Source organism: Antechinus flavipes, chromosome 1 (genome assembly GCF_016432865.1).
Source record: "Antechinus flavipes isolate AdamAnt ecotype Samford, QLD, Australia chromosome 1, AdamAnt_v2, whole genome shotgun sequence".
In the NCBI taxonomy this organism is placed as follows: Eukaryota; Metazoa; Chordata; class Mammalia; order Dasyuromorphia; family Dasyuridae; genus Antechinus; species Antechinus flavipes.
In genome coordinates, this window is record NC_067398.1 from 84813600 (window position 1) to 84832716 (window position 19117).

Here is a 19117-nt window from a genome sequence, read left to right on the forward strand (position 1 = left end):
CTTTAAAAAAAAATGAATGTTTAAAAATTGTTTTTCCATGTAATTGGGGAAATATAATTCCCACAAATCCTTTCTATGTTCCTGATGATAAATAGTCATTCAAAGGACCTCCAAGGAAGGTAAAACCACTATCTCTTGAGGCAGCCCATTCACCATTTGGACAGTTCCCATTGTTAGGAATAGTTTCCTTGTATCAAGCCTATATATGTCATTCTGAATTTTGTCAGTAGCTTCTACTTTTGTCCACTGAGACCAAATAGAACAAATCTAACCCTCTGTCATTTGACAGTCCTTCAGATATGTGAATGCTACTATCATAAAAGTTAATAGCATGTAATGGAAAAATGACTGCCTTTGGACAAAAAGATCTGAGTTTAAATTTCAGTGTGGCCCCCTGCCATCTTTGTGTGACTCTGCATGATTGAATGAATGAAGTACATTGGGCTTCGATCTGACTGGGGCCAGTGGTATACTTTGGAGTAGATGGTCACATTTTTGGTGACTGGGCTTGGTCAGAAATAGTCAGTGACAAGGGGGCCACAGGACAGCACATGACACAGGCCAGAAGTGATTTAGTGTGTACTAAAACAGTAGCCCCTCATGCCCCAGCCTTCTTTCCAAAAACTCTTCCCCCTGGAGGTGTCTCCTGTCACCTATATCTGATAGGCCTAGGGTCAGGGCCCTGGTACCCAGAGACGGTTCAGGATGGGCAGAGGAGCTCATGCAGAAGGAAGGGACCAAAGTGGTCCAGGCAGCCAGTACCTTTCCGTGGTTTCTCTGGGGCCAGGATGCCCAGACATGGCCCCTTCAGGCTAGGGCTTCATAAGGCCTTTGCCACAGCCTGTTTGTAGGTCGCACATCTCGCCACAATGCTCATGGTTTGGGCCATTTCACAGGAGGAAATCCAGAAAAGGTACCCTCCTGATCCTAATGACTCTGCTCTCTCTAAATATTGAGCTGCAAGCACTTACCTAACTGATCAGTGTGCAGAATTGAACTGCTCCTCCACAAAAAATTAGTCACCGGTGCCAAGTAATGAAGAGCACTCACCTCTCTTAATAAAACCCACACACCGGGAGCTCAGCCAAAGGAACAAATTGACTCATCTCCCCAATATTGTCAGCTCTTCCCCCAGAATCTCACACTTACCTTTCGCACCCCCCACATTACACACCTACAGTGCCACATTTTACAAATAGACACCAACTTGCAAACAATTATTCTCACTTATCTCCCACTACCCAAGGCGAAAGGATTTCTCTGCTCCCGATAGCCTGAGAATCACAACCAAGTGAAGCACCGCTTTGATGTCACTCCCCTTGGGAGCCCCAGCCTGGCGGACAGTCAGGCCTCTGTCTCTAGGAGAGCCTCACATGCTGGCTGAGCCTCCCTCCCCAGGGAAAGGCTCAAGTCGGCTGGAGTCCCAGGCGTCCCTGAGCAGGCTCCCCTGGAGGCTGCAAAGGCCTGCCTGCCTCGGGAGAGTGACTGCAGCTTGTGCTGATCCTCCAGCCTCAGATGGAGTGCTTGGGAGAAAGCACAGAAGCACGGTGAACCTAAATACGTGCCCAGGTCCTTTCAATTCATGTCCCTGAGTCTGAGGCTTACCACAGGCCATTACTCTAAGGAACAAGCAACTGCTGTTGTACTTCCATGTGGAAAGCTAACCACCCAAATCCAGCTTGCCCTGCAGATCATTCCTCCAACCCACCCATCTAACCCTAGCGGAGAGACAAAGCTTGGGGGTTGGAAGGAGTGCATGATTCTGGGTCTAAAGAGACATTTCTGAGCAGGTTCTGAAATTCATGGAAAACTCTTGGTTGAAATAAACTTCCTGTGGGGTGGCCAAAACACACGGGAGATCACTGCTTCCACAACAGAAAAGAGACTGACTAGATAGAGAGAGGCAGGAACCACAGACCCCATATTCAGGGCTCTCCCACAGCAAGGTGGGGATCGTGGACTCACCCACAGTAAGCCGGGAACCATGGAGCCTAGAGCCAGGGCTTGTCCACAAAGAGATAGGGCTAAAAATGCATGTAAGTACAAGCAAGAAGGAAAAGGAAACACACTGATAGAGATTATAAAAGGGAGATGGATGAAAACAAAGAAGATATGACAGGAATGAAGAACTTAAAAGTCAGTGGGCCCAAATGATCAAGTTATATGTTCAATAGTGGAGAGAACATATCGGGAAGGTAGATAGGAAGTAGGTCAGTAGATAGATAGATAGATAAAAAGAAAGAAAGAAAGATAGATATAATCAAAGTGAGCTAGTGTGGCAGAGTGGATCAAGAGATAGCCTTGAAGCCTGGAATTAAGTCTCTCCTCTGGAACATATTAGTTGTATGATTAAGGACAAATGTCCAATACTTTATGTCAAAATTTCTTAAACTTTTGCTATTTGCTACCCCTTTTTGCCTGAGAAATTTTTATGTAATCGCAGGTGTACAGGTATACAAAATAGGTTCAAACCAAACATTTACTGAGAATAAGTCTCTGTGCAGACAAACAAGTTTGTTGGGTTGACATTCATAAGAAAAGGAAGCAGTGGTTACCTGTGTGAGATGAGGGTTGGGGTTGAATCCACACTGGTTGCAGACCTTGTTGTGACACTGTGTACAGGTGTTGAAGTTTGGCTGGCTGGGAGAAGAGGTAAGATCAGTTGTCTTGCATATAGGACAGAGGGTGCTGCTCGGGAGGGGTGCAATTTGGGGTACTGAATAAGGTGATGTTGGGGTGCTGCCTCGGTCCGGCGACACCGAAGGAGACCGGCCTGTTCTCTGCATCCTGCTGTCCACCTGGAGTGTCCGATGAGGGCCATCCACCTGTGGGCCAGCCTGTCCGTGAGTCCTCATCTCCCGACGGCGGCCTTCATGGCTGTGAGCACTGGCCTGCTTTGGGGTGGGGGAAGTTGCCCTCTGGCCATCCAGGTGATCCTTAGGATCTAGTCTTCTCGACATGCTGTAAGAACACAGAGAATGAATGAGGGTGATTCAGAGACTTGTCTAAGAAAAGGAGATGTGAAGCTCTTTCCAGCCTCAGGATAACTTGAGAGCTAAACTAGTGAAGTCAGTTTTCTTACTGCTGTAGCATTTCCTACCATGGTGCAATCCCTCTTCTTGTACAGGGTAATAATAATAGGCTGTAAAGTCGACCTAATTTTTATTTATATAACACAGTGAACAAAATTCACTCCAGGACTAATGCACCATGTAGGAACATTCAAAGATGCTTTTAAGTGGCCTCCTCATTTGTTAAGCATTGAGTAGCTTGAGGAGGAATAGCACTACAGGGAACTCCTCCAAGAGAGGCCAAGGAAATGAATAGAGGGGAATGACCATCACCTTTCATTTCTTCACACACAGGGCTCCAGAGCTACAAAAGAAAGTGCTTCTAGGGTGAGTCTTTTCATAGCCACCTCCAAAGAACTGTCCATGTTCTTTAGTTATACTAGAATTGGGTTATATCAACCACCATTTGAAGTAAGTGGCCCTTCAATGGCTGGAGGAAAATGTTTTTCTTATGTAACAGAAGTGAAAAGGAACACAGCATAGTAAATGAAAAGCCAGAATCAGAACCAAGAATATCTAAATTCCGATTCTGTTTATAACACATACTGGTTGCGTGACCCCAGATAAATCATTTAACTCTTAGGCAACTCTCTAAAAATATAAATAGTAGGAAAGGTGTGGATTTGCACTGATTGAGTGAGTTTCCTCATCAAGAAGTTTCAATTCCTATGGAAACACAGATCCCTATGTTATAGAAATCTTAGTTATCATGGGATATGGGGTTCTGTGCCTGATATCTAAGGACCAGCTCAGTTCAGAGAAGCTCATCACCAAAAAGTTGATCACTGGGTGATGAGGTTTTTGACCACAGAAACTTGAATAACCTTGGACTTAATAGTTTTGTCATCTATAAAATGAGGGGGCTTTCATTAAATGGCCTCTAAGTTCCTTCTAGCTCTAAATTGATGATTCTAGAAACTCTTGGAGTCACTAACTAAATGATCTGTAACAGGATTTATATCACACTCATGAAAATCCAAATAAGTCTTTGTTGAGGACACCTATTCCTCAGGGTTACTGGGAAGGAAGTATTTGGTAAATGACATATATGTGAGTTCTAACTGGGGATAAAAACCCAGAGATCATTTACCCTTCATGTGACTGACCAATATTAGGTGTCTCCCTCTCCCTGGTCAATGAGACTAGAATTAGACTTTTTTCCCATAAGAACAATTTCAATTTCAAAATTCAAGAGGAGCTTAGGAGAGTCAAAGCCTCTGTAATAACAAATACTGAATACCAAGAACTTTAAAATCTTAGAGGCTACCGATCATGAGTTTCAAAGCCTGTTCTCTGTACTCCTGTTGGAATGAGCTTTTGGAAGTCTGAAGAGTGGTGCAAAACAAAATCATTCTTTAACCTCCCTTTGCAGAAGGGTTCAAAATTTCAGCCACTTGTTCTCCACTAGTTGCTGTGCTTTGGTTTTGCTGTCACCATCACCATCATGACGCCATGTAGGATATGCTCTCCCCACTCTTCAGCTTCCTTTTTTTGTATTATCTGGTCCTATTAGATTATAGGCTCCTTGAGGGAAAGCATAGTCTATCTTTTTCTATGTATTCCCACTATGTACTTAACACAGTGCCTGGCACATAATAGGTATTTATAATTATTTACTGTAACATATTATAACCTATAGGAAAGTAGATAAAATGGATAGAAATAAAGTGATCTGCTACCTCCTAAACACACACACACATACACACACACACACACACATACACACATACACACACAAAACCAACAATAACACTTCCTAAAATACAGTAGGTATTGGGATTCTGAAACTTCATATGGACTTCAACCTATGGGGATGAAATATTTACCAAGAATGCAATTCTAACCCTCAACCAAATCAATGTACATGTGTGGCAGCCTCCTCTAAATTCTATTCCTCTGTGAAAAGAAAAGTCCAACTATACTGAGCATCTGTGAATAAGATTGGTGAAGGTACCTTCTGAAAGGAGCCAACTTCAGTTCTGATAAAGGCCTCATTTCTAAAATATAGAGAGAACTGACTCAAATGTATAAGAAATCAAGTCATTCTCCAAGTGATAAATGGTCAAAGCATATGAACAGACAATTTTCAGATGAAGAAATTGAAACCATTTCTAGTCATATGAATAAGTGCTCTAAATCACTATTGATCAGAGATATGCAAATTAAGACAACGCTGAGTTACCATTACACACTTCTCAATTTGTCTACGATGATAGAAAAAGATAATGATAAATTTTGGAGGGGATGTGGGAAAACTGGGACACTAATACATTGTTGGTGGAATTGTGAATGATTGCAACAATTCTGGAGAGTGATTTGGAACTATGCTCAAAAAGTTATCAAACTGTGTGTACCCTTTGACCCAGCAGTGTTACTACTGGGATTATATCCCAAGAGATCTTAAAGGAGGGAAAGGAACCCACATACACAAAAATGTTTGTGGCAGCTCTTTTTGTAGTGGCTAGAAACTGGAAAATGAGTGGATGTCCATCAATTAAAGAATGGCTGAATAAGTTATGGTATGTGAACGTTATGGAATATTGTTGCTCTGTGAGAAATGACCAGGATGAGTTCAAGGAGGCCTAGAGAGATTTACATGAACTGATGCTAAAGTGAAATGAGCAGAACCAGGAGATCATGATACATGGCAATAATAAGATCATAAGATAATCAGTTCTGATGGACATGGCTCTTTTCAACAATGAAATGATTGAGGTAGTTCCAAAAATCTTGTGATGAAGAGAGCCTTCTACATCCAGAGAAAGGACTGTGGGAACTGAGCATGGAACACAACATTGCATTTTCACTCTTCGTTGTTGTTTGCCTGCATTTTGTTTTCTTTCTCATTTTTTTCCTTTTTGATCTGATCTTTCTTGTGCAGCACAATAATTGTAAAAATATGCATACATAAAAAGGAGCTAACTTCCAACACAGCCCTCTACCTCAGGTAAAGGCATTTTCTGTTTTCAGATTTCTCATAATTATTTGCCTTGACTCTCCTCTGCTATCATATTTAATTGTGTGCATCTTGTACATTGTATCATTAGATCATAAGCTTCCCTATGGTAGGAACTATCATTTTTTTCATCTCTGTATTCCAAGGGCAGAGCACAAGGTCTTAAATATAATAAGTGCTTAATAAATGCTGGCTGGAAGTGAATTTGGACACCGGAGTTAGAAATAGCCCAGGGAAAGGGAATTATAGTGACTAAGGGAAGTTGAGATATTGGGAGCTGAAGGGGAGAAAGATGGCCAGCCTTATTATCTAAGCACAGACCAGTTCAAAATATCCCAGGATTTGTGGTTGAAAGGGTTCTTAGAGATTATCTATCTGGTTCAGCCCCCTCATTTTATTTTTATCATTTTCTAAAATAAGTATTACTGATGACTTGTTTTTATATTATAGTTATTTCTGGAAATACTCTTATCCTCCTTCCTCTCCTCCCCCACTGAACCTTCTAACAAAGAAAAAAATTGGAAAACCTGTTAAAAAGCTGAATCAGACAATATGTACAACATTCTGCCCTCTGCCAAAAGGAAAAAAAAGGCATATTTCATTAACTTTTCTCTGGGACCATTGTTGATTTTTCAGTTACTCAGGGTTTGACTTCCCTTTAAGTGATATTTTCAATCACAACTATTGCAAATTTACAACTGTTGTACAGACTGTTATTTGTTTCTACTTATTTCATTCTGCATTAGTTCATACACATCTTTGCACATTTCTCTGAATTCCTCCTACTCAGCATGCCTTAGCGAATAACAATATTCTATCATATTCCTACTTTATTTGTTTTTTTAAGTCATTCTCCAAATAATGCCACTCCCTCATTTTACAGAGGAAAGGGAGGTGCAGAAAAAATTAAAAGACTTGTAAAAGATTAAGACGGCACAAAGAAAAATCTATAAAATCACATGGAAGTATTTACATGCCTGGAATCATCTACTTCCTCATCTCTGTCTCCTGGATTTTCTGTTTTTTTCAAGTCCAAACTAATATTGGCTTTCCCAATCCCTCTTTCTTTTAGTGCATTCCCTCTGCTCATTGTTTTCTATTTATCTTGTACAGAACTTGCTTGTACATATTTGTTTATATGTTGTCTCCCTGTTAGACAGCAAGCTCCTTGAGAACAGGGACTATCTTTTTCATTTCTTTGTGTCCTGAGCAAACAGCATAGTGCCTGGCATATAATAATTAATATTATTAATATATGATATTATAGTATTTTATATAATATTATATATAAAATATAATATTAATATAATTAATAAATCCTTATTGATTGACAAGTAGATAGAGTGAGCCCTGGATCCCAAAAAAGTAAAGGAGGGAACTCCTTGAAGTTTGAAAAAGCCAGTGCTACTTCAAACAATGAAAACTGGCTTGTGGAACATTGTACAGGTTAAAAAAAGAAATACCACAGCTTCCAAAAAAGGTTTCAGGAAATGGACAAATGCCCTTTTCATAATGGAACACGTAAAGGATTCAAGAATACTGTGGGGACACCCCTAACTTCGTCAGGACATCCATGCTCCAACAAGCCCTTGGAGGCCTGGACAGTGGTCAGAGATGGACCATGGGATTGGCCCAGCACGGCCCTTGTGAATGGCCTGATACTTTGGCAGTGCTGTTGCAAAGCTTCCAGGAACTGCCAGGAATGTATACGAGGACCTAAGAGAGTGTTGGCTCAGGAGATAATCCCAGCTTTTAGTAAAGTAAATGCTTCTGAAAAGTGAAGTTTTCATAAAAGAAAATACCACTCCACCTTTCCCACTGTCTAGGAAGCCAAAACCTACATTTGGAGCAATTGCTTTCTTAAAGGATTCTAAATAAGGAGCTCCGTGTTTTCCCATCGAGCGGCAAGTCAGTTCCTCCTACAACTTCCAACCATTTCAACATCCCTGCAGGCTTTTGCGTTCTTCGCAGTTAGGAGGAAATGCCAGTGAGTCTTGACATTCAAGGATTTCTGCAGCTTCTAAAATGGAATGTAACCTGGTTTGCCCCCCGTCTCTGAAAAACCCGACTGTGACTTCTCCCGGGGTCCTCCTTCCCCAACTCCTCCTGGTCTAGAGGTAATCCTGGGCTCCCAAAGGCTAGGCCAGGAGGAAACAAGGTGTGGCAAGTACTACCAAGATGGAAAGCAAAGATGTCCACAGCAATGGACTCTCTTAAATGTCGCCTAAGGGCATTTCTACTGATGTTCAAAGATCCTGTTTGGATCACAAGGTCATAGATTACTTAGCCAGAGCATCTCAATCAAGGTATCAAGGGGTTGCAATCAGTAGGATTGAAAAGAGGGCCCATGACAACAAAATCATGGATCCTTTTAAGAATTAAGGAAGATCATGGGATGGAGATCTAGAGCTGAGAGGTCATCAATTTTACCCCTTCATTTCACAGTTGAGAAAAAAAAAGGACCAGGGAGGTTAAGTAATTCTTATTCTACACACCAATAGTATCAAGGACAGGGTTTGAACCCAGTCCTCCAGAACTCCAGAGCCAGTCCTCTGGCTAAGAGAGCAAACAGATTAAAGACTGCTTTGTTTTTCTTGTCAGCTGGAAAGATTTAAGAACAGGGATTCACCCTAAGGAATCTGAATGTCCAGAAGTCCCTCTTTAAATTCTGGGATCCCAAAGAAGGGGATCAATCAGCCCCCACCTCCTAGTTCCATTTGAGACAGGAGGGAAGTAGCAAAAAAAGACCTAAATATCAGCTCAAAAACCAAACAGTGGGGTTAGAGCTGAGTTTAAAAAGGTAGAGAATGGGTTATATAAGAAGAGAGCATGACTGGCTATAGGGAGAAAATGTACCTAGGTCTGAGACCTTAGAGACCAACACCTTCACTTAACAGAGGAAGAAACTGAGGCTCAAAGATACTTTCACCTGATGTTGTTTATAAGTAGCAGAGCCACTATTCAAACACCAGCCCTCTGCTTCCAAATCCAGCACTGACTCCCCCCATTGCTGCGTGCTTCTTGAAGAGCTAAGCTCAGAACATCTTGGGGGGTGGGTGTGTATATGTTCATTCATTTGTTTTGTTTTAGTCTGACAACAATTCAGCAAGCATTTATTAAGTAATAACCATGTACAAGGCTCTGTGCTAGGTGCTGGAGACAGAAGGATGAAAAATAAGAAATATTCTGCCCTGAAGGAGTTGCAATCTATTAGCAGGGAAAGACACAGACATAAATAAGCACAATACAAGGTAGAGTATTATCAATTTTATCTTTTTTTAAAAAACTTCTTACTTTGACTAGGAAAGTTGTTTGTTGTTGTTGTTTTCAGCCCCCAAATGTCCCTGGTGATAGTTCCAGTAGGGTCTGGGTAACAAATGCACATTGCTTCTGGCTAATGTAAAAGCCAGAGAGAAATCATTTAGGCAGACATCAATTATTACTTCTGATGCTTCAATGGATCCATGATCTTGGGACTTCTTCCACAAGGATGAATCCCCATCCATCCATACATTCTTATCCTTTTCCATATGCTCCTAAAGCATTCCCATAAAGGAATCCCCCCCAGTATGTTTCAACTCTTCCTCTATGTAGGTCTGTTAATATTTTATAGGTACCAGCAGAATATTGAGTGTATCTATCCACCTTCTAGCCAATATTCTCACTACATGACATTTTCTGATACATATGTTCCTAGGTGGCATTTTTTACTTCTACATTTTTTGTTGTTGTTGTTCAGTTGTTTTTTTAATTGCATATCTTCATGACCCAATGTTTGGTTTTCCTGGCAAAGATACTGGAGTGGTTGGCCATTTCCTTCTCATTTTACAGATGAGGAAACTGAGGCAAACAGGGTGAAGTGAATTTCCTGGAAACACAGCTAGTAAGTGTTTAAGGCAGATCTGAACTTGTCTTTCTGATTCCAAGTCCCAGAGCTCTATACCCTGAACCACATATCTGTATTTAACATCACAATATTATAATCATTATTATCTTATTATAACATACTTCTCACAGCGGCCTTGTGAGATATATAATACAAGAACTATAACTAGAATAGAGCAACTGGGGATTTATTCTTGGGCAGTGAAATTTAGAGGCTGCTGACAGCATAGCTTAACACCTAAGCAGAAAGAATTAGTTAAGAAGGAAGATACATGTAACATGCTTCCTCCTTAGGTGAATTCCTCCCTAACCCAAATGTATCTCTTATCTCAGCTTAGCCCAGGCAGGGGCCTTTTGAGTAATGGGATCCCTACTCTGGAGTGATGTCCAAGGTTGTCCCCTAGCCAAATGACTCCGTCAAAGATGGCTTTGTGTGTCATTTTGTGCTGCTGGCCCCAGGTCTCAAAATTGCCATTTACAGCTCTGAGGAGTATACGCATTAGCACCATTTTATACGAGGAAATAATAATAGACAATGAAAGTAAGGCAGGACCCCTCCACTCATTTACTGTTTGTTTTCTCTACTAAGGAAAATAACCTTCAGATTGGGAAGTAAAAAAACAAAGAATTGAAACTTGAGATAAGTAAGGTGAGACAGACTCTTACTGCCCTCAATACATTTAAATCACCAATCCTGGATGAACTACATAACAAGCAATGTAAGAAATCATGAATGTGACTGCTCAGACACTGTTAGCAATCTCTGAAAAACTGTTGAGAATAAGAAAGGTGAGATGGCAACAGTCTCATTTTTCAAAAAGGGAAATAGAGGTTATTCAAGTTATTGGCCATTGAGCTGAACTTCAATACCTGCCCTAATTTCAGAGCATTTGATTAAAGAAATGGTACTTAGGAAGGGAAGTAATCACAGTCACTAAAAGCCAGCCAAGTTTCAAAACTAAAAAGTTATGCCAGACTGACTTCAATGAATTTTTTAACAAGGTCACTGGACTGATAGATTAAGAGAAAGACTAGACATGAGATGTTGGGTTTCAGCAGGGTTCCCATGAAATCCCCGTGGACAAGATAGAGAAATGTAGACTGGCTGGCTTCAAGTACGTTAGAGAGGGATTTAGAATTGGTTCAAAGACCTGAGTCAAATAGCGGATGATAAATGAATTGAGGTCATCATGGAGGGCTGGAGGATTGTCTAAAGGTCTATCCTGGGAAGGACAGATGTCATGACAAACTGGAATTAGGAGCTGAATCTGATAAGATGAAATTTCATAGGGATCATTGTAAAATCCTATAGCTGGTTTGAAAAAAAAATCAGCTGCACAAGTAGGAAAGGAAGAAGGTATAGCTCAGTGGCAGTTCACTAAAAGATCTAGAGGTTTTAGTCCATCTCAGATTCAGTGGGTTAACACTGAGTCTGACAATGGCAGAAACATGTCCAGTAAGGAAGTGGAGTCTCACTGCTGGTCGGACGCATCTGGAGTAATGGGTTCAGTCCTTGGTGTGCAAGTCAAGCACAATCAGAAAGATGTGAAGTTCCTGGAAGCCCATATGAGCCATCTAGGCAAGGACTGAAGAAATTGGGGGTGCTGAGCCCAGAGAAGTACCTTCAAGTACCTGAAGGGCTACTCCATAGGAAGGGGCTAATCCTGCTGCTGCTTGGCCCCTAAGGTTAGACAAGGAATGACAGCGGGAACTGCAGAAAGGCAGATTTCAATCCAACATAGGTCTTCCCACCAATAAAGGCTCTTCCAAAGAGGAGACCCAGAAGGTAGTGAGCTTCCCATGGATGGAAGAGATATCTCTGGAAGGGCTTCTTGCGCAGTGAATGGTCATACCTTGTGACCTGTGAGTTTCCTCCCCATTCAGAGAGTGTGATTTTATGGTACTAAGGTTCACAGATGTTCAGTGGCTTGTCTGTGGTCACATGGCTGTAAGCATCAAGGAACACCATTGGAACCTTCATCTTCTGACTCCAAAGCCCTGAAACAGTCCGGTGGATCTGGCTCTGAATTTAATCCTGCCTTACACACTTATTAGCCCTGTGTCTCCAGAGAAGTCACTTGATCACTGCCTGCATCAATTTCCCCATATGCAAAAAGTTAATACTAGCACCTATCTCCCAAGGTGGCTGTGAAGGTCAAATGAGAGAAAAAATGTGAAGCTCTCTGCAAACCTTCCAGTATTACTACCTGAGTGTTTGCTACTCTTGTTGCACCAACCTCCCTCCCAAGAACCCTCTCAATAGGACCAAAGGTCAGAGTCCAAGCCAGGAAGCAAGCCCAATTGCAATGAAGGAGTCAAGGGGACAGTAAATCAGGAAGCCAGAGGAAATCAATAGAGCTGATGTCTGAAAGAGAGAGCAATCCACATGCCGGTTTATCTTAGAATCTCAGGCTCATAGGACTTGGAGCTGGGAAAATCCTTCACTCTCCATCTGGTCCAGATCCTTCATTTGACAGAAAAGGAAACAGGCCCACCTGAGACGTCAAGGGACTTGCTCACGATGGTCATACAGCAAGTACTGGAATCGGGATTTGAACACCTGACTCCCAAGATCTAGGACCCCAGTGACATCCTACTTTGCTGAACCCCATCCAAGTCGTCTTCTCCACCATTTTAGGGTTCCCAGTTGGAAGAAGGGCGAAGCTGGCAGCTGAGCCCCCAGACACTCACCCTCAGTTCCTTGTACGGTCAGCCTCAATTCATGACCCTACAAGTTCTGGGGAAGTCCTCAGTGGCAACACCCCTAGGAAAGGGGGCAAAAAAAGAGAAGCCCCTCTAAAAATCAATAAATATGTAATAAAAGTGATGGTGGGGGCAGGAGAGGGCAGGCCCAAATCAGCTCATGGAGGAAGGTCTGGTGATCCCAGAGAGAACTGCAACAATGGATTTAGAGGAGCTCTAAGTTCTTGCTCACCATGCATATGCAACCCTTAAGAGACTGGATCTGAGGAAACTGCCCCATTGGACTTTATTATGGGACCAGGGAGCTGGTTTTGGTTTCCACTTTCACTTTTCCATTACTCTCATAAGTGTTTTGTGGTGAGAACTCTTAATACACTAAAACCGCAACAAATTACCTGCAACAATAGGGAACAGGGCCAACCAGAATTTGGAAAACATCTGAGGTACATGATATTTTGTAAGGAAATATAATTTCGTTATTTCTAACTGGAGAGATAACGTGGGAAAGTGAAAATAGCCCTGCTCCTGAGTCAAAAGGCTGAGATTTGACTCCAAGGTCCACCATTTGCCGATTATGTGACCTTGCCCAAGTCACTTAATTTTATTTTTGTTGTATAACTCTTCATGACCGTATTTGGGGTTTTCTTGCAAAGATACTGGAGGGACTTGCCATTTCCTTCTCCAGCTCATTTTGCAGATGAGAGTTCCAGGACTTGCCCAGTATCACAGCTAGTAAGTGCCTAAGAACTCATGAAGAGGAGTCTTTCTGACTTCAGGTCTGGCTTCCTCTGTGCTGTACAGTCTAGTGACTTAATCTTAATCTCCTCCATCTCTCTGTGAGAAACTCGGACATCAACTCCTCACCTCTTGGGCCATTGCACAGTCAATCCAATCACTGCAATCCAGGATACTAAAAACGGTTGGTTGCCTATGCTGAAGGCAAAGATTAGGGAGATAATAATTGGGAATAAACATCCCTGTACTACTCTGATAGGGTGATTGTCCTGATAGATGATAAAGGGTTATAGCAATACGGGCTGCAGAAATAGGGACTGGACTTATAATTTCACTGGTCTGAGGAAGACCTAGGTGGGGAGTGCCTATCAGGGCAGGGCAGAACCTTCTCTGCAGCCCATCTACTCTTCCCCCTTGCCCTCCAAGGCAATTGGGGTTAAGTGACTTGCCCAGGGTCACACAGCTAGGAAGTGTAAAGTGCCTGGGGCCAGGTTTGAACTCAGGTCCTCTGGACTTCAGGGCTGGGGCTCTATCCACTGCACCACCTAGCTGTCCCCACGCCATATACTCTTAAAGGGGGCCTAAAACACTGGGAAGTTGATACACATCCCTGGCTAGAGTCACGCTGTGAAACCAGACCTACTTTTTTTGAGAGCCAGTTCTCTATTCTCTACACCAGAGGTGTCAAACTCAAATAAAAAGAGGGCCACTAATCCATATAATATTGCAGTTCTAAAATGTGATAATAGCCAGGTTTTATTAAAATTTTCTTGGTTGTACATTTTCTTGCCCTTATACATGTTAATCTGGTTCAAGCCACACTAGGGAGTGTTCCAGCCCCATATTTGACACTTCTGCTCTACATCATGCTGCCTCTCTTGCTGCTATTATTATTATTATCATAATTATTATCATCATTTCATACAATGACACTACATGTTACCGAGAAGTTGTGACAGACCTGCTTCAATGAACAGTTTAGAATCCTTTGTAATTAGTATTTTGTGTACAAATTGGTGCTACTGAGAGTTGGTAATAATTTCCTTCCCTTGGGTAGATTTAATTGCTTAAAAAAAAAAAATGCAACCCCAGTCCTTCTTTGTCGAATTTTGAACTGCTGAGACTTTATTACAGTACATAAAATGTGTTAAAGGAACACCCCACCTTGATGTCCTTAAATCTATTAAGCGAAAACATAAGCTTTGATGAAATAATATCATAGTGGGTGATTGTATATACTTTCCTGGGGAGGTGATAGTTAGCTACAGCTGATGTTAGAGAGGAGCTGAGCTGACATGAGGAGTGCAGTGGAATGACCAGGGCATGAGGGCTGATCGAGGTGCTAGCTGGAATGGAAACCACTTGGACAAAGCATCCTGGGTAGAAGGCATTGGGAAAGGGCATCTGGGCAGCCCTAGCTCAAGTGGTGGACAGATGAGCTGATGGCACAACAGGGTTTTACTACAATACAATAATAACTGCAACATTAGTACAAGACAATGCTGGTTGGGGCACATTATTAGATAGATATGCATGTGTTTACATAGACTGCAGTAGAATACTTAGTGGTGTCCTTTTGATGCTCTTCATGAAGGAAGGGCAATAACCAACTTATATATACACACACGTATATATATGCATACATATGCATATATATACACACATATATATTTGTTGTTCGACCTGTCCAATTCTTCATGATCCCATTTGAAGTCCTCTTGGCAAAGATACTGCAGTGTTTGCCATTTCCCTTTCCAGCTCATTTTACAGATGAGGAAACAGAGGAAGCCAACAATATTGTGATTTATCCAGGGTCCTACAGCTAATATGTTTCTGATACTGGATCTGAATTCAGGCCTTCCTGACTCTAGGTCTGGCACTCTATCCACTGTACTATCTAGCTGGGTCAGATTTATTCATTTTATTGTTCAGTTTTGATGAACTGTTCCACTCCCTCCCTTTCTCTCTTAGCTACAAAGAATAACTCAATGGGTAGGGAAGGAGTGGAAAATATATTCAGAAATGGAAGTAACATGAGAAAGGGAGAAGATGATTCTGAATATTTTTAAATATATGAAAGGACTAAGCTAGGATCCAAAGAAGAGCTCTGAGAAGATACCTCCTACCCATTTCTTTGCAGAATTGGGGAACATTCATATAATACCAGCCTTTTTCTATGTTAGTTTTTCTGAAATTGTTTTTCCTTTCCTTTTTATTTTTGCTATAAAGGATAATTCTCTGAGAAGGGGAAGGAAGAGAACTCCATTGGGAAATGTACATAGCATGAAAACAAACTCTATCAAGCAAATACATTTTAATTAAAAAAAAAAAAGTAGATTGTGTCAGGACCAATAATGAAGCACGCTGCTCATATCCTGACAGAGAGATGATGGACCTACGGTAGAAAATAAGAAATATTTTTTGGAAGCAGCCAACGCTGGAATTTGTTTTGTCTGACAAGACATATTTGTTACAGGGTTTGTTTTTCTTTTTTTCATTGAGGGAGATGTAAAAGAAAGAAAATAAATTTCTATCCATTGAAAAAAATAAAAGGTAATCTAAAAAAAATTTAAGAATAGATTATGCCAGAAAAAAGGGTTACATAAAAATGAAAAATACTTGTCTGGCCATTGGTAATCTAATACCCTCTTCATTTATTCATTAAGACTTAGGTATCCTCTAATCCACAAGTGATCTCAGGACCAGCTTAACAGGAAGCAGACAAAACCAGATGAGATAAGGAAGGAGGAAAGCAATAGTTTGTCCAGCTAGTCCTGCTGTGTCCCAGTCTCAGAAGCAAAAAGGATGAAAGTTAATTCCAATCTAGCAGTTTGTGGCTGGCCAGGCTGGAGCGAGAGGCTTGATCCCAGGGACGGGGCAGGAGCTAAGGGAAGTCTTGAGCCCACAAAGGAGCCTTGGTCACAAGAGATTTGTGATTCCTTCCTCCTATGCCCCAGACTGTAACCCGGCCAAAGCTGAGTTAGCCACTGGTCCGAAGAAGGCCCAGGGCCTCCCAAACACATCCCCTGGAGCCCTCTGGTTGGGGCCCTCTGAACAGCTCAGGGTCCTTGGGTCCATCTCCCAGAGTTCCAGCCCAGTAGGACCTCCCAGGTCTGGGACACACTGGCGGGGCGCCTCCCTGATCATGAGCCTGAGAGGGTCTGGGCCCACAGTCGCTGCTCCTGCTGCGCTTCTCACCAATGGCTCTCTGGGCCGGGGCTAGGCCGGTCATGCTCCTCTCTGGGCCACAGACACCAAGTGCTACTTGGATCAGAAAGTCTGTTTTCTAAGGTTCCAGGATTTCCTTCCCTGCAGTAAGGGAGGGGCCCAGGAGCACCGGGGCAGCACCTTCACTCCCAAGGCTCGCCAGCTCCAGGGTGGGGCGGAGGGCTCACCACTAGGCAGCGGAGAGAGCCGAGCAGACTTGGGAGGGGTCCCCAGGTCCCCTGATGGCTCTGGCCCCACTGCACATGCCTGGCAGGACAAGGCCCCACGTGGGGTGGCCATCTTGGCACCTCTCTGCCCTGCCTGGCCCTCTCAGGAGGGAAATCTTTTCCATTCCACAATTCCTCGGCTCCATCTGCCATCATTTCTCGGTTCCTGCTGTCTCCTTTAGGGCTCCAGAGGCTGATCAGCGTGAGCCCAAGGGCACGCCTTGGCTCTTCCCCATCACCGCCTCTCCGTCCTCTCTCAGGGACATGGGAGCGGGCGAGGGTCCTGCCTTCGCCGGGGCCTCCAAGCCTGGGCCAGGGAGTCATTATATAATGCTGAGTCAGCTTCTTCCGTACCTCCCTGCCCTCTTTGGCCAGGGGATCCATCATCCTGCCTGTCAGTCCCTTTCCAGGGCTGTTCATGAAGGAGGGAGAACAAAACAACAAAGCCTGCTTGGCCACCCCCACCCAGGCAGCAGCCACGCCCAGGAGCCAACAACTCCACAAACATTTAATTCATTTTAGAATTAAAATATTCATTACTTAAAATTTAAAATAGCTCTTATTAAAACATTTTATGGATGTCTCTTTGTTTTCACATCACAGTGACTTCCAGATATAGCTTGCCCCATACACAGTCAAAAAAAAAATCTTATGTAACAACAATAAAAAACCAATTATACAAAACCAACCAACAACATTTGGTCACCAGTTCTCCAGTCTTCAAGGAAATAAGGGAAGTACATTCCTCATATCTTCTTCAGGACCAAGACTGGTCATTGCACTTATGTAGAATACCCTCTCAGCTGAAACTAGCAAACATTTATTAAGCACTTACTGTGTACAAGAACCTTTTGCTCAAAAGTGGAGTATAAAGATAGATATAGCACAGGCCCTAAGACAACACAAACTGCACATTTGAATTCAGTGCAAACGAAAGTTGAGGCAAAAAAAAAATCTGAGAAATCACTTTGGGGAGGGGGTTTAGGAATAGGGAAGGGACAAGAATTAAAGGTCAGTGGAGAAGATAGCTCCTGGTTTGGGCCTTTTTAAAGGTAAGAAAAGTCTTAGTGTGATAGAGTACACAAAAGACTGAATTGCAAGTCAGGGGATTTAGGTTTAAATTTTGGCTTCCTCACTTAGTGTTGTATAACATGGCAAGTAACATAATCTTTGAGCCTCAATTTCTCACTTGTAAAATAGAAATAATAACACTTCTATTACCTCTCTTATTAGGATGTTAATGGACAAAATGTTTTATAAACCTTAAAGCACCACAGAAGTGTAACCTATTACTATTACCTGGATGGAAGACAGGTTGAATGATATATTCTGAGCATGAAGAACAGGGTGAGGAAAAATACAGAGGAGGAAGTGGGCAGGATGAAAATGGGGAATAGAGTTTGACTGGAACATGGAGCATGTGAGGGTGAACAGCATAAAATAAAGCTGGAAAGGTACTGGGATATTGTGGAGAGTCTTGAATTCAAGATCAGAAGTGAATATGTTATTTAGTAGACAAAGGAGAGCCATTGATGTTTTGGGAGAGAAAATTATCATTTTTAGAATAGAAAGATTATTAATATATAACATAATATGTAATAGAAAGATAACTCTGGCAATGGAATGAAAGATGGATTGGAGAGCTCAGATATTGGAGGCAGAAGATGAATCCAAAGGCTAATACAATAATCTAGACAAGAAGTGATGATGAAAATAATAATACTAATGGCTAACATTTATATAGTGCTTTCAGGTTTGTAAAGACTTTACTTATAATTTCATTTAATTCTCAAACAACCCTATGAGCCAGGTGTTACTATTATCCCCATTTTATAGATGAGAAAATTGAGGCTGAAAGTAAGTTAATGTCAGAGGCAACATTTGAACTCAGGTTTTCCTGACTTTAAGGCCATTATACTATGTAGATAAGGTTCTAAATTACAGTGGAATCAAGGGGTCTGGAGAGGAAAGGTAGATGTGAGAGATAATGTAGAGGTAAAACTGACAATATCTGACAAATGTTTGGACATGGGAGAGAGGGAGAAGAAAAGGCTGATGATGTTTATGAGGTTTTTGGTCTGTAGTGACTGGGAGGATATAGTACCATTAACAAAAAGAATGACATTAGAGAAAGTGAGGTTCTGGGAGGAAGACCATGAGTTCAATTTGGGAAATCATCTGACTTGGAAATCATAGCATAAAGGATATAACTCAAGTCTGAGAAGTAGATGCGATCACCAAGGAATAGAGAATGGAGAGAAAAGAGAGCCAAAGGTAGAACCTCGGGGGAGAATTTAGCAAAGATAAAGAAGTGGTCAAACACAAAAGTCAAG

At 42.0% G+C, this 19117-nt stretch overlaps 1 protein-coding gene across 1 annotated transcript in view; it reads right to left on the reverse strand.

Moving 5' to 3' along the window:
- The window catches only part of BSN (bassoon presynaptic cytomatrix protein), a 232903-nt gene that overhangs the window by 124721 nt on the left and 89065 nt on the right, over window positions 1–19117 (reverse strand). The window contains exon 2 of the mRNA XM_051986526.1: window positions 2556–2961. Within this exon, the coding sequence (XP_051842486.1) occupies window positions 2556–2961 (406 nt within the window). The remainder of the gene's footprint in view (window positions 1–2555; window positions 2962–19117) is intronic.